The following is a 16,131-nucleotide window of genomic DNA, read 5'->3' as shown; positions in this document are numbered from 1 at the left end:
TGGCCTTGCTGGTTACAATAGACACATGTTGTTGAAAAGTGACTTTAAATCCATTTTAGTGACACAGAATTTGACCTGTGTAAAATTTTCTTAATTTAAAATGTTTATCTTATGGATTTACTAAAGAATAGACTTGAATTGACAATCTGATGTAACTGAACTTTCATCAATACATATAAATATAGATTAAAGCATTCTGCCCTCCAGTGCAAATGTTTCTCTCATGTTTCTACTCTACATCGTGTGTCAGACTCACTGTCTTAAAGACCAGCGTTTGTTCACACTGAACAGCCTTCTTGTTGGCGAACATGGATGTGGGAGGTGGATTGGTCATTAATTGGAGTTTGGATGTCTGCCTCTCTGAGCTTTAGCTGAATTCTTTGCTGTCAGTTTTAAAGGAGGGAGGAGGTGGAGGGGTGACGTTTAGGGTCACAAACCAGTGGGAGGTCTTTTAACATACCATTATAGTGGGAGCTGAGACTGAGACGGATGTTGAGATGAGGAGGGGAAGTGACTGTGACAGAACAAGAGAAGACACACTGAGGATAACGACCATCCTCAGTCTCTGGTAATTGTTTATAATAGAAGTCATAAGTTCTAAACTGACACGTTTGACCTCTTTTAAGGTAGAATGAAAAATGAAAGAAAGCAAGGACAAAAACCAAACAGCAAACCTGAAAGCTCATAAAACTGTTAAAGCTGAGGATTTTCTTGTGGGGTTGAAACGACCTCATAAAGGTGTGATTCTGTGGCCCATTATGTTTTGCTTGTTGCTATGAATTCTCCCAGCGAGTGTTCAGCCGGCAGTAATTGGCTGCAATAAACCTCCATTACTGCTTCACAGCAGAATTCCGGCTAGTTTTCCCATTTGCAGACAGCTGCTGCTCTTCCCACTGCTCGTAAACGCCACCAACATTTTCTTCCATCTCGATTTGCTTTAAATCCACAAAACCCTGAACGGGTAGAAAATAACAATCGTTTAAGCAACAGTTTCCTAAAACATTATATTTAAATATTTGGTGTTATAAAGTGAAAAACTTACCTATTTGCTACTTAGAGTTTCCAGGGTTCATTAGCAACAATTTGTCCAATTTTCACTTTTATTTTTGAATAAATTAGCAAATTAGGTAAAAAAAGTTTTCCACAGCAAAAATAGTGTGATTGTAGTTTATTTTAGTTTCTCTGAGTATATGTATAAATATTTCAAGTATATACTGTAATAGACCTTGTATGTAGAACATAGGAAGTAGAGTAACTGAATACTTCTTCAGACTAAATTGGAACGTTTTAAGTTTACGATATACAGATAGTATATAAAAAGTAAACTTCAAGTATACAGCCTCACTTTTAGACTAAGGGCGAGTCTTCCCTTCCCTCTATTTTGGACGGGCATTTTAGTGCAAGTGTGTCCGGAAACTTTTCTTTTAAATCCGATCCTCCAAACGGAGGGAAACAAAGTCCTCTGTCGCGAGGGTAAACCGCGAAGCACTGAGAATCACTTTTATTCACGTAGGTGTGCTCTGAACCCCAGAGGTTTACATTTAAATATAAAAAAATGTCTTTTTGTTGTAGCTTGACCTTTTTAAAGTTACAAAACTGCTGTTGTTATGTATATTCAGGTGCTGGAAACTCCACGCTATAGCTAGCGGATCGGTGATTATTGGTGAATCAAAGTGACATCTGAAATATGAGACACTATTTTTTCATAACTCTCCGTTTGGACGGATAAATGAAGGGGAAGGGAGAAGGAAAGAATTCAGATTGGACCGAAGTAGACTTTGTTCTCTTTTGGGATATCCCGTTTGGGGTTGCTACATTGAATGAGCTTTCTCTGATCCACACATTTGGTTTAGCAGTGTTAATGCGTAACCTTGTATTTATCTGGGCTGGGGACCGGCACAGGGACCTCAGTGACAGTAGTTGGCATGGAAACGCTGACTCAGACCCACTCGGACCAATCACTCATGTCTGGCTCCAACATGGCGACGTCCGTATCACGGAAAAAATAACGACTTGATTGACTTTATTATGTTGGAGCCTGAGGTATGGTATTTTCTATGGGTGACATCACACTTGTCAGTCCAGTTATATATTATACAGTCAATGGTGAGGTATGCAGTCTTGTGTGAATAGAAATTAGAAAATGAGGTGAGGACACAGATCCCAAGACTGATGAGACCACATGAGCTGATGTCTCCCAACGTGTGGTCTGTTGCCCAAAAAGTCTGTAATCCGGCAACACCGTGGTTAGTTAGGACTCTGACTTTAACTGCTTTCTAATTCTATTTCTGTGGAAAGTCATGGAAAAAGTGTGTCTTTAGTATTCGACTCCATCAGGACAGAGAGCAGCTGTAAAACAGGGTTTCCCATCACATTGAAGTGGATCAGAGAGCTGTCAGGTGTGTGTGAAGGAAGTGTTGGGATTAGCATACAGTGCTGCTATAGCAGGCTGAGGGGTTTCTGTGTTTTCCAGGTTTGTTCAGTCACAGAGAACTTCCTTCACATCAGTGCTGTTTGACATCAGCTTCACCTCTCAGATACATAATGGTTTGTTTGTTTCCTGATTAAATCTGGATTTGTCTGTATTTATCTGAAGCACAAAACAACTAGTAGCAGTGTCTCACTGATAATAAGGACAAAAATACAGTTTGACAAATAGATTGATGGCAACCTCTTAGTTAACATACTTATATTTATGGTAAATCTGGGTCCAGATATACTGTAAGAGTATGAAACCTTAGTCATTGATGTAGTGAGGGTCATCCTCTAAAACAGACATTATCCAATCACCAAACACAAACATACAAACAGTAAACTACAACTCCTGTCACAATCTGGCAAGCTGGGTTTGTTATTAAAATGCAGATAAATGGGTTCTCATTTGTTGTTAGGTTTGAATACTACTGCCTATTTCATATTTTCAGACTTTTATAGAAAATTCATTATTGGAAAAATGAAGAAAATGTCATTTAATTTGGCTCAAAATGTTGTATTTAACTGTTTATGGTAGATATTTAATGTAAGGGGAGGAGCTAAAACACCTTAAAGGACACCTTAAACTGGGAGGAGCCAGACTTGTGTTCTGGTTATCTTTTTATCAATCGCTCTGTAAATGGTTGGAATAGTTTTTCCATTCTTTCATTTTGAAACACTTAAAAGAGGTGTTTACTGAATTTATGGATCTTTTATTTTATAGATGAGAAGAGCCCTGCTACACTGTGTACATAGGATTATAACAAATATGTTTTTTTTCTTTTAAAAGTAAATTAAACATTGTTCAGAGTTATTGGAGTAGTGAAGTGTGGACTAGGATCTCCAGAGTGAATCTGAGATCTGTTGATGACTGATTGTGTCATTGTTTCCATTTTACATGTTAAGGTTTTTCTCATGTTCTACTCTGAATATGTAGTATTGCACATACATTTGGGGTCATTTTGGGTAATTGATCCCTTTTAAGTTACAAATCTGATAATCTTTTGATCTATTTAAAAGAGTTCCCAGTGATTTTTTAATTAAAAGTATGCAGTTTTTTGCCAGAACCAAAAAACATGTTGTTTTTTACAGGACATAGTTTCTGCAAGTAGTAGGGGTTCAATAGAAATTTGCCTCTGAGTTGTAGGCAGAGCCTACAATTGCCGAAGAGCAATTTAAGGCCTCATTTATGTGTCCTCCAATATCAGAAAGACACCACAAAACATGTTAAAAACACCACCATCATGGATCTTTAAGGACTGCATGGTAGTGCATAGTTAGTGTTCTCACCGCACAGCGAGAAAGTTACGGTTCGAATCTCGGCTGGGACCTTTCAATGTGGAGTTTGCCTGTTCTCCTGTTGCTCACGTGAGTTTTTTCCACACCCCCAAAACACACTTTGTAGCTTAATTGATCTCTCTAAATTGCTGTACATGTATCTTGTGACAGACTGGCTTCATGTGCAGAGTGTACTCCGCCTTCACCCAGGACAGGCTCCAGCAACCCTGTGACCCTGAAAGGGATTTGGTGGATTCTGACAGTGGATGTTAACCCAGTTACAAAATCCTAACAGTATAGATATATTTTTTGCCTGGCTGGTTCCTTGGTTGTTTTGGGTCTCACATGGAGTCTATAGACCTCAAAGCTTGGACTACATTCCAAAAACAGAATTGTAGCAAAGGACGACCCTTGAAACAAGAAAAACATGTATTTTCTGTCTTACAAGAGGCATAATCTAATAAATAAAGTTTTTAAATGTTAACTTTTTTACACCAGAGCTTTACCTCCCGTGTTCTTTTGACTACTGTATCTCTTCAGCCGTTTACACAATGAATTCATTACTTAATTCCAGCGGATTCTGTTGCAGAGAAAAGTGTCATTGGATCGTTATGCAACATTTACTCTAGTACTCTATCAGTGATTCACATTGATTTCGTCAACAGTCAGATCTTTACGGTACCTCAAAGAGCATGTGTTATTCAGGAGTCACTAGAGACAGTTTCAGTGTGAAAGGATCAAGAAAATGTGTTAATCACAAACATTTTTTTCTTAAAATAAGAATTCTCTGCAATAATTTTTTTCAAATTCTACAATTTATTTAAAACATTTCTTTCTATGAGGCCTGTTTAAGCGGCGATGCGTTCAGGGACCACGTCATCGATTGACTGTTTGCTGAAGAACCTGCAGATAGAATGTGTACGTTCCCTCCCCCCCACCGCCGAGTGTTTAATTAAAACTTTTGTAGTTGGTGTAGACGCAGCGGGTCGACCATGGGCTTAGGGACGGGGGCGGCGGCTGGGGGATGGGGCGGCTTGTAGCGGGGTGAGCCAAAGAGGCCTCCACTTTACTAGACAGATTCTGGATAAGCCTCTTCCACCCCCGCTCCTCGAGGAGGGAGTGGGCTTCCAGGGAGGGGGGGAATGATGTGTGACAATCCATTGATCCCAGACATCTCATAATAATCCTGGACTGGAGTCCGAACTCCACGACCAGCAACTCCTCTGAGTAAATTATTACAAATGTAAATACAAATACAATCAGGATGAATTCATGTGTGTATATCTGGCTGTATCTCATATGGGTTGCCAGATCTAAAAACTCCACTTTTTTGTAAAATCCTGAACTTTCTGGATTTTTTTGTCTTTATTTTGTTACAATGAGCAAAAGTTTGGTTTTATAGTAGCAGTTTGTGGGGAGTGTTGATATGTTTGTGTAGAATCATCATCATTCTGCTCAGATCAATAATCTCATAAAGTCACAGAAACATTAAATACATTTTTAGTCATTTTTTTCATTAAGTCTGTCAGTGAACTGGGTTTGTAAATGTGTGTTTATGTGGTAATTGTATTTGCCTGATTTATTTTGTATTGTAAATATACAGCTTTGTGTTACAAATTGTCTCGATAAAGTTGATTTAATTGCCTGTTTAAAGAAAAAGTTCTATATTTAGATTTATGTCTATTATTTTTAATAACTAATTGACGCCTGCTGGTGCATCAAACCACTTTGGCTCCAAAATTACCTTAATTTAGCATCTATAAAGGCAATTATTTTCCCAATCTGAATATAAAATCATGTGTTGAGGTTAAGGGAAGCAGTAATGCCATGTTTTGACTTTAGATTAGGATGTAAACATCTCAAAATATAATAAATCTGGCAGATAAGACTCACGCTGCTTTTCTGAACATCCCAAAGCGGGCGATGAATGACTCCAATCCCGATCCATCCCGTGTCTTCCTCCCCTCTCTCTGCTGGGGTGATTACTCCATCCCTGCAAGGTCCCTCCAGAGCCTCACACACACTGGCCAAGAAACAAAACACTCCAAACTCAGTCTGAGGGGTCCAGCATGGAGGTGCTGGTGTTTGCCGTCAGCCTTTGAGTTGGAATAAAAGAACCAGGAAGCTGGATGGAGCATCCTCTCACTCTGACATCAGCAGCAGGTTAACCATGGAGTTTGGAAGAGTTTGGTCCAGATATCAGAGAACTTTGCTGATTACTATGATGATGGTCAAGTTAGGTAAGTGATCAATAACCAACCTATAGTCCTAATATTCAGACAAATATTTTTAAGGATAGCATCATTACATTTTTCTAATGTTCCAGGTATAATTCTGTAATGATAACTGAGTTATCATCAGTTTTTAACAAAATAATTCATCTTTCAAAGGATTTTTGAGTTTAAACTTTTGTGTAAAAGGACAGACAAAAATGGTCATAAAAAGTTTTTGTCATTTTTGCTGCCTTGCAACCACTTTCAAAGTTCTTTTAAGTGAAAAAAAAAAAAACTTTTATAGAAGTCAGGTGATTTTCAGAATGTTTTTTTTATCCTGGATGCAGTCACTCTGCGCACATGTCACCTCATCCTCATCCAGTCTCCGCCCTCCCACGGCGCTCGTTGCGCGTGATGAAGCTGCAGCATGTGGGTCCTGGTATCAGGGGTGTGTCGAGGTCGGGGGGGCAGCCAGTCAGCCCCCAGCAACCCTTTGAATCCGCGTTGACCCATTTTTCCCCCCGTGGCCTTCGTTTGTGTACGGCGTCTCAGCCTTGTTTAAATAATGGCACGGCGGCTGTGGGGATTGGCTGCTGATGGAATTGTTACCGATCACCACGGTAACCGGCGTCCAACTGCACTGCTGCGCAGAAGTTTTTGTCTTGGGTTTGAATGGAAGGGTGGATGGTTGTTCAGCAGTTTGGGGAGCGGAGCCTTTCTTAAAGTGGAAGGTATTCAGGACTTGTATCGTTGTGATTAAAGAGCAGCAGTCAGATTCCAGAAAGGGGACGACCTCTAGCTTCAGTCCCGGCTAAAGGCCTCTTAATTTAGGGCGGTGACCTCCGTGAGGCACAAAACAGGAGACAAGTAGGTTTGGAAGGAAAATGTAAAGACCCACTGTGATGAAAACAGTTGTTCTTGTGTCATTTTTGCTGATGATGGAGGACATATTTAGAGAAATTGAAGCTAAAAAATGCACTTCTGGGGCTGTAAGCTAGCAGAAGAGTATGATGGGAAATCGGTGCAGGCTTACTCCACATCATCACTTCAGCCCGCTACTCAGAGGTGAATTTCTAGTAAACTTTTGCTGCTCTGTGGAAACTACACTGAAAATGTGAAACATTAGATCAATTAACAAAAGCTCTGTAATAATTTGTTGTATTTAAAACTACTGGTTTGTATCAAACTATTTTTTTAGTTTATGGTTAACTCCAGTCAAAAATGTTATTTTGATAGAAACTAAATGTAACAAATTACAGAACTCTTGTCAAATGATTCAAAGTTTCTATTTTTCAGTGTATGTCCTAGAAAATGACAGATTTTGTAATTCTGGATAAAAATGTTATAATCATAATTAAAATACTACTGAAATGCTTTGACAAAAGATAAAAAGATGATTGGAGTAGGTCTTAAAGTTTTATAATAACTATTATTTTTTATTTTGTAAATAAATACACAGTAATACTCAGAAAGAGTGTTTTTTTGAAAATGTTTGCATCAAATATAATTCTTTCAACATCAGATTGAGCATGTTTTGCCTCCAAACCAGACAGGAATGTGTTCAGCAGGAGACTTAGAGATGAATGTCTGTCTGTGCGTAACGGTGAGTAAGCCTGGGAGGATTTGAGCGTTTTCTGGTGTGGAGCGAAGCACCCACCTGCTCGAGAGCCTCTGGAACACAAAGCTGAACTCTGGAGGAGCTGCCCCGCTCTTGTGGTGATTGAATCGAATTCCTCTGAGCTCAGTTTGTCTGTTAGCCAGGGGCTTCCCTTCCTCTGGGATTTGTAAACGGGAAAAAAAAAAAAAATGAGAGAGAAACTCTATACACTGTTTTCAGTCTAGCAGGAAAAAGATTTTCAATTGAAATATATTGAAATTGCCAAATAAAACCAGTAAAAAAAACTGTATCTAAAGTTTCCCTGATATTTTTTTATGTTTTCTGTGTAAATTTAACAGGTTATAAACTTCACTGATGTTTTAAATTGTAAACAGGCACATAAAGGAAAACTTTATTATCAAGTTTCAAATTTACAGACCCATTCCGTTGAGTTTTTAACATGTTTTTGTGTCATTTGTCTCATAATGGAGGATCTATATTTGGTTCTTTATTAAAATCATTGTAAATCAGGTCTACACGAAAAAATGCTGTTAGAAACAAATCCGATTTGTTACATAATTTTCATTCTGATGCATCCACTTGCAGACAAATAGATCCATGAACGTCTTTGTTTTCCTCGTCTGAGCTGGAATCTGGATATAAACTGTACGGAGAGATAGTTTCCAAATTGATCACCATTTTTGTTGCACCAGTAATCTTACCTTGGGGGTTTGAGGGGCTAAAAGCTAGTGGAAAAGAGTGTAAACAGAGAGCTCTCACCAGTGGGGATGGAAAAAGGGGCGGGGTTGCTCTCCGCCAACAGTCCTCCCCACAACTCAGTCACATTTCGGATGAACTCCTGCTATTCTTTAGAAATTATGTCCTTAAAAACAACACAGATAAAAAGATGATTGGAGTGGGTCGTTAACATTTTGGCATTTCTTTTTTTGGGATCAATTTTTTTTTTTTAACGAATACAATTATGAATATAAAATTGAAATTCCATATAGCAAAAAATGTATTTTTTCCTCTCTAGCAGATCCTGTTGTTTGTTTATATTATATTCACAGGAAGTTTTCTGAGTATTTTTAACATGACTTGAGCCTCGTTTCTACTGAGCAGTCCGGTATGGAACAGTCCGGTTTGATCCGGTAATTTGGAGTGTTTCCATTGTTAAATGGATCCATTAAAAAGTTCTGACCCGTTCCTCTCGAGGGCCCTCATCAGTTGTAGGTCTATAGAAGAATAGAACAGGACGGTTGAGGTGTTACCACCTGCTGATTGGCAGGAAGTGATGACATTAGAAAACACCAGTATAGCGCTAAGCTAGCAATTCCATTTTCCTCTTTACAGTATTCTTCTTAGCCGCCCGCAATCTTCTTTCAAACAGCATTAAATTCCTGTTATACACGATGTACAAAGAGTAAAGCATGAAAAAGATGAGCTGCTGGATGACCTCCACTGTTGTTGCTTTTCTAGTCGTCGCACTGCAATGACACAATGACATGCTAGCAGTCAACACCACACATGTGTTGTGAAAACAAACAGCTCTGTGGAAACGAGGCTGAAGTCTTTCTACTGTATTGCTTTTGCTGTTCCAACACTTAAACATTTTGTCTTTGCTGCATCCTCCTCAAGAGAACGTTTAGCGTGCTCCCACACATCTTTAGATTTCCATATTAAACATGGAGGATGAATTACTACAGATGTGTTGACAGCATCTTCAAATCATTTAATTTCCAGTCACACAAATGAAATTAGTCTGTATCTTCTTTTCACATCCTGTTCTCGTCTCTCAGGCTGAAACCAAGTTATTTCATCAATAATTAGACAGCTTTCAAGCTACAGTACAAACACAAAAGCACCGCTAACACTGTCGTATTCATCCTCAGAGATATTTTAGCTCAGTCACGTTACAACAAACAGGTCCTGGATCTCATCTGACCTTTGTGGAGATAAACTTGTGTGGACTGGAACTGTTTTGAATAGACAACAAAAATATATTCATGCAGGAACTATAGGGTTGAAAGTTTACAGGAATTTTAAATAAGAAAAATATTTTTTTTATTGGTGAAATTGACAAAAAAAACCCATGTGAGAGCTGTGATGACACTAAGACTGAATAGATGTCAACCTACAAATACATTCCATTCACTAATTTATCACCACAAACATCCTTCCCACATGCAGCTACAGTCACTGCAATAATAAATAATTCAATATTTAGAACCAATAAAATATTATCTTTTGTACACTGAAAAAGTGGTAGCCTAAAAACCGGAAAAGGACTCTAATCTTATGCTAAAAACAACTAGAAAGTAAAAAAAACTTATCTGTTTATGCAGCAAGTCATTTAAACTTGACATAGAATCTTACAAAAATAATGTCACAATCTAAAAACAAGGAGCTCCACATAAGTATTTAGAAAGGGAAACAAGCTAAAAAAAAAAAAAGTTAACTGTTAAATTGAATTATTTAAAATCAAATCTTATATTGTGTAATAATAAGTATTATTTGGTGGTTTTAAGAAAATTGTTTTGAATGATTTTTACTTTTGATGTACATAATTTTAGTTCATTTTGATGACAGTGATTAAAAAATAACTTGTGTAATGTGAGGAAATAACTCATTTTAAAGCACAATGTGAACAAAATATGTTGGTATCACAGTTGGCCCATCTTAACAAATCCACATAAGATCTAAAACTAGCACTTCATCTTAGAACATCTACATTTTTTCATTTAAATCTCAGAAATGTTAAAAACTGTCTGAGATATTATGAGATATTATGTGACTTCTCCATGTTATGAAATAATTCAGTTTAATAAAAAGCATTTAGATGGTTATGAACATTTCCTATAAATACATGTTTGTTTGTTTTTTTAATCTAGTTTTTCCACTGTCAGAGTATTGTGTAAAAGGATTTAATAATAATTTCCGTATTTGTAGATTCTATAGCACTTATAAGACCAAAAGCTTCCACTGTATTGACTTAGAGAAAAGCTTGGAAAGGTGTAAAACAATGAGAAGTAGAAACAACATCAAACTGGAAAACATTTCTTTTATGTCCAAATGTGTAGAAAAATATGAAAAATGAACCAAAAATATTTTTTTCTTAAAATATAGCATTTTAAAGTTTGCTTTTACTCTAGAAATCAGGACTTAGTAACCATACAATGGTTTTTTTAATGAATAAATCCTGATGATAAGCAGTAACGGCTGCTATTTTTCTGGTACATGAGTGGCTCATGAAATATGACAATTTGTGGCTAATTGAATTCTTGTCTAACGGTTTACAATTTAACAAAGTATTTATAGCACATGTATCTGGGAATATTTTCTATCATTTGCAGCCTATTGTCCGGTCAGAACAGTGGAGGCTGGTTTCCTTCTTGATCCTCACAGGATTAATCCGCTCCAGAGGAGGAACAGATGGATACATGGCGGTGTGATAGCACCGTGTTTCCCTAAAGTAAACACTTGAAGTCCACTTTAACTTCAGCAACAAGGTTCCAGGTTGGCAGAGCGACAGGTTGAACTCACAGAGGCAGGTTGCTGCAGCACCAGGAAAACATGCAGAAAATGGGGCTTAACAACGCATGGGGAACGTTGGGGTTGCTCTTTTGCCTTTAAATCTGAGAGGGAACGTTCAGAGAGCTGTTTTGTAATGCTGTTGTTGGTATATCTTCGTTTGTTTTTATTAAATAAAATATAGATTTATCTATAAGCGTGGAGCTAAATTAGTATCTGCTGGTGGCAGAAGGGCCGATGGGTGTGTGTTAAACTCTGCAGACATGCTGAGACCTCTGGAGAGCGTCAGCACTTTGACATCCTTCTTCAGACCTGCGAACAGCTAGCTGCTCTGCTCAGTGTTACCGCTGGTACCAGTCAGTGCCACGGATCAGTGACGGGGTGGGCGGCTGGGCTGGGGGAGGCGCTCTTATCAACTCCCTGGAATGTGTGAGGAGTTGATTGGGTTTGGATGGAGGGGTGAAGAGTGAGGAAACCCTGCTGCCTTTAAACGCCCCGCTGGAGGACTCGGAAGATTAGAGCTAGAATGGGGGGTTGTGCTGTTTTTGATTTGGCAACATAGGAAATTTATCACAAAAACGACAAGTAAAGCTCATGGATCTAAAAAAAAAGAAAAAAAAAACTTGTTTAAAACATAATGTGTCACTGGAATCCTTAAATAAAAACAGTAATTTACTTATGTCTCATCTTGTGCTTATTTCTGTTCAATATGACGACTACTTCCTGTGAAGAATTTCAGTTTTATGGTCAAAAAGCATTTTTTTTTTTTTTTGAGGGTGACAGAACAGGAGCAGTGAGCAGAGGTGCAGAAGGCATCCTGCAAGAAAACCAAATACAGGACAAAAAAAAACCATTGCAGAGTTTGAAAAAAAAATTACAAAACAAATCTGGAAATGCATTTTTTTCCTTCGACCCGTCCTCTTAATAAGACAATTATATATTTTTATTTTCTTTAGTTATTTATGTAAGTAAATCATCGATTGGTGTTAGTCAACAACGAGCTTCTACTCCTAGAAAAAAAGGAATATTTGTACAGGTTTGGAAACTTGTTCCCTGCAAATATTGGTAACAGGATTGTACTAAGTTTTATAATTGTCCCATGTGTAATTTTTATTACATTGTAAGATGATGCCTTAATTAGTTTATTACTTATTATTGATGAATATGTAGCAGAAAATCACAAAAGTGTAATCTACTTTTCAAGAATTTTGAAGGTCAAAATGTTCTCCAATTCTAGAATGACCCTTAAAAATCGAATTTCTAAGGACATATTTCTTGTTTTTGCAGGCCTTCTGTGCACGGCAGCAGCAGACAGATGCTTGTCATCTCCCTGTAAAAACGGTGCGACGTGTCTTTACCACGAGGGGGACTATGTGTGCGTGTGCCCCAAAGCTCCTGTCAGGTACACAGGCAAACTCTGTGAGGATCTGTATGACGCCTGCAGCACGGCCTCCTGCACAAACTGCACCAGCCAACCGGGGTCGGACGAGTTCCTCTGCCACTGCCCAGACGGCTACACAGGTCCCAGCTGTGAGCAGGAAGTGGATGAATGTCACAGCAACCCCTGCAAAGGGGTCCGGTCTTACTGCGTGGACAGTGCAAGCAACTATTCGTGCCACTGTCCCGTCGGCTGGGCGGGTGAGGACTGCCGGGAGAACGTAACCACCTGTTTGACGCACACGTGCCAGAACGGTGGCGTCTGCGTGGACGTTCCTGACACGGGGCACCAGTGTCAGTGTGTTCCTGGATACCAGGGGGAACACTGTGAGGAGAATGTGGATGAGTGCTGGTCTGAGCCCTGCCAGAATGGGGCCATCTGCAAAGACGGGGTCAACGGCTACCAGTGCTTCTGTGTGCCTGGATTTCAGGGTTCCCACTGCGACCTGGACATCAAAGAGTGCGCCTCTCAACCCTGTCAGAACAACGGCACATGTCTGGATGAGGTGGATCACTACATCTGTGAATGTGCTCCAGGTTTTGAAGGTACAGTTTGGGGATCATTCATTGTACTCAGTCAGTGTTAAATCCTGATATTAACTGTGACCCCCCCACAGGGATTAACTGTGCGGTGGAGATCGACGAGTGTGAGCTCCACCCCTGTCAGAATGGTGGCATCTGCATTGACCACATCGCCATGTACTCCTGCCAGTGCACGGCCGGTTTCCAAGGCCAGGACTGCGAGGTCAACATTGATGAATGCGCAAGCACGCCCTGTTTGAACAGCGGCAGGTGCATCGATGGCATCAACAGGTACGTCTGGACATGAGTTGCTCTTCAGAGACAACGAATCACCATCCATCCATCTGTTTTCTAAGCGCACTACATCCCTTTCGGGGTCATAGGTTTTCTGGAGCCTGTCCCGGCGATTGGGGTGCATAGGTGGGGGACATCCAGGACAGGTCACTAGTTTTGTCACATAAACACTCCCCCACATTCACACCTAGGGACACTTTTGAGTAACCAATTGACCTATGAAGCATGTCTTTGGACTGTGGGAGGAAGAGAGAATGCCCAGAAAAAACATCCAAACTCCACACAGAAAGGTCCCAGTCAGAATTCACTGTGAGACGAGAGTGCAAACCACTCCACCACTGTGCACGCCCACTGACTTACCACAAAAACGTAACTGCTGTGTCTACCCCTTTAACCCAAACAGTGACTCCTTGTGGAGATGTTTTCAATCCGCATGTGACTCCAGAAACATAAAAACCAGTGATAGGTAACTCCAGGCCTCGAGGGCCACAATCCTGCATGTTTTCTAACATACCTGATCTGGCATGTTCTAATTGGCTGGACACACCTGAACCAGGTAATCAGTCATGAGTACGGCTAGGATATCTGGAAATCGTGCAGACGTAGCGGCCCTTGGGGCCTGGAGTTGCCAATCACTGACATAAACCCGTTGGAGAAAACAAACAGGACACACACACTTTCTGCACAAGTCAAGTTCTTAAAAATAAATGACATTCACAGAAAATGACAAAAATACCAAGAGTAGATTTTAAAGTATTTGTCACAACAACCCCTACAGGGAGCTGCGAGCTGTAGGCAAATCTTTAACATTACAGACCGCTCAGTGAACCTGTGGAGTGAAAATGTTCATGCACATTTTTTTCTATGGGTATGCTGCAGGACAGGAGACAAGTGGTAGTGAACACATACTACACAAAGAGGAAAGTGATGTGGGCATGTTGTGCGGATTTTAAGTTTTTTCAACTCGCTTAACCCTGCAAACTGCACAGGGAGCCTATTAGTGGTATTCACCTGACAGGTGTGTGCTAGACATGCATCTTAGGAATCACCTGCAGACCCCATGTGTGCAGCATGCAGTCAGTTAAAAGCCAGTGAGCACTTCACTAGTGGCCAGAATGTTGAATAAGGGCCCCATACAACAGCATCACTTGTACGTCGCTAGCTTTACAAACACTTCATGAAACACTTACCATACATATGACAATGGTACGCTCCATTTTCTTGACGCCCCTTAGGGTGGTCGCACAAACCTCGGGAAGCTTGAAGACACACCCTTTAAGATATCAAGGATACAACCGGACAAACTGGTGACCTGTAAAGGGTGGATCCCACCTTCACCCAACAGTGGTGGGGATAGGCTCCAGCAACAGTGTAACCCCAAAAGGGATTAAATGGGTGATGGATGGTAGAAACTTAACACTTAATCCAACATTTGGTGGGGGTGTCTATGGATGATGATTGTTGACATGCACCACTGAGGTGTTGCACTTTACTTCCTGCTTCTGGATTTACCCCTTTTGATCCCACTATTCTTCTCTGTCTGCCCTGAGCCCGTAAACAAATACAGACAAATGAAAAAGATGCTCAGGGCTAAACATTACGGCATCTTTGGAGAATGTTGGCTAACAATGCCCCCCCCCCTCTGACACACTGAGCTGCAGGACAGAACCCAGAAGAATGAAACAAAGGGGGAGCCTGTTAGTGTTTGATTGACAGATGAGGTCTCACCTCAGTGAGATTTTCATCACAGAAAGTCAGTCAAATGGTGAAGATGTGCGATAGGTCAGTGGAGTAAAAACACAAGATTATTTTTCTGTCATCTTTTAATAGAGTTAAATGCACTAAAAGCATGTATGATAAATATTTTAGTAGCATAAAATACTTAATTTCAGATCAAACATGAGATCATGCTAATACCCAGAATTCAATTTAGACTTTCCAATCTAACAAGAAAATCATCAAATTTGTGATCCAGAAAATCCATCTTAATGCTGACTTTATTAATATTAGAATTCCCTTTCTTAGTAAAAACAGAACTAGTGTGGGTCCGGATCAACCTCAGTCAGTCGTGATCAAATATGATCAAAGCTGGAGCTCCTGCGTCGTCACTGACTTTAGTTTACTTACAATGTGCTTTTACTTTTTGAACTTTTTGAGAAAAAAAAGATCACAAACTTGTTGCAATCAAGCATAGATGAGGAGTAGAAATATGGAGAATTTATACAAGAGAGGTTCCAGAAATTCCCTTTGATGATCTACAGACCACATCCTCAATTCAGCCTAAGAATAAGAAGCCTGAAAATAAAGTGCCAGGTTTGTTCATCCATATGATTATGAATAAATAGACTATATTGAGGACAGGGTACATAAACTTTCCAAGATAGGTTAAAACTTTTTAACAGAAGTAATTATTTTGAATTATTTGGCATACTTTAGTTGTAATTTTTCTGTTAAAAGGCATCTGTGATGTCACCTTTCATTCGTTTTTTACTGCTATCATTCAGGGATTTCTGCCCACATGCAGTGGATGAATGAACCATTTGGTTAACATTTCAGAGTTGAGTCTAAAGAATACCCACGGTTTGACATTGTTCTCTCTTCAGCTCTGGAATAGATCCTTATTTTGGTTCAAAGCACATGAAGCTGTAAAGTATGCAGCACACCGAGTTGTGGTAACTCAACAAAAGGATTTTCACTATGGCTCCATGTTTGTTAATCTGCATTACCTCTAGTGAACAAAATAATGATGATAATGATGATAATATTTTATTTTGGACATATATTTAT

At 39.5% G+C, this 16,131-nt stretch overlaps 1 protein-coding gene across 1 annotated transcript in view; it reads left to right on the top strand.

Moving 5' to 3' along the window:
- Nucleotides 1-5,656: 5,656 nt before the first annotated feature.
- LOC112148846 (protein crumbs homolog 1) overlaps nucleotides 5,657-16,131 on the top strand; it is a 36,909-nt gene continuing 26,434 nt past the window's right edge. The window contains exons 1-3 of the mRNA XM_024276220.2: nucleotides 5,657-5,990; nucleotides 12,379-13,074; nucleotides 13,146-13,341. Coding sequence (XP_024131988.1) covers nucleotides 5,921-5,990; nucleotides 12,379-13,074; nucleotides 13,146-13,341 — 962 coding nt within the window. The 5' untranslated portion in view covers nucleotides 5,657-5,920. The remainder of the gene's footprint in view (nucleotides 5,991-12,378; nucleotides 13,075-13,145; nucleotides 13,342-16,131) is intronic.

This window comes from Oryzias melastigma, linkage group LG9 (assembly GCF_002922805.2).
Source record: "Oryzias melastigma strain HK-1 linkage group LG9, ASM292280v2, whole genome shotgun sequence".
Taxonomy (NCBI): Eukaryota; Metazoa; Chordata; class Actinopteri; order Beloniformes; family Adrianichthyidae; genus Oryzias; species Oryzias melastigma.
Note: the sequence above shows the minus strand (reverse complement) of the source record. Positions and strands in the feature narration are given on the sequence as shown.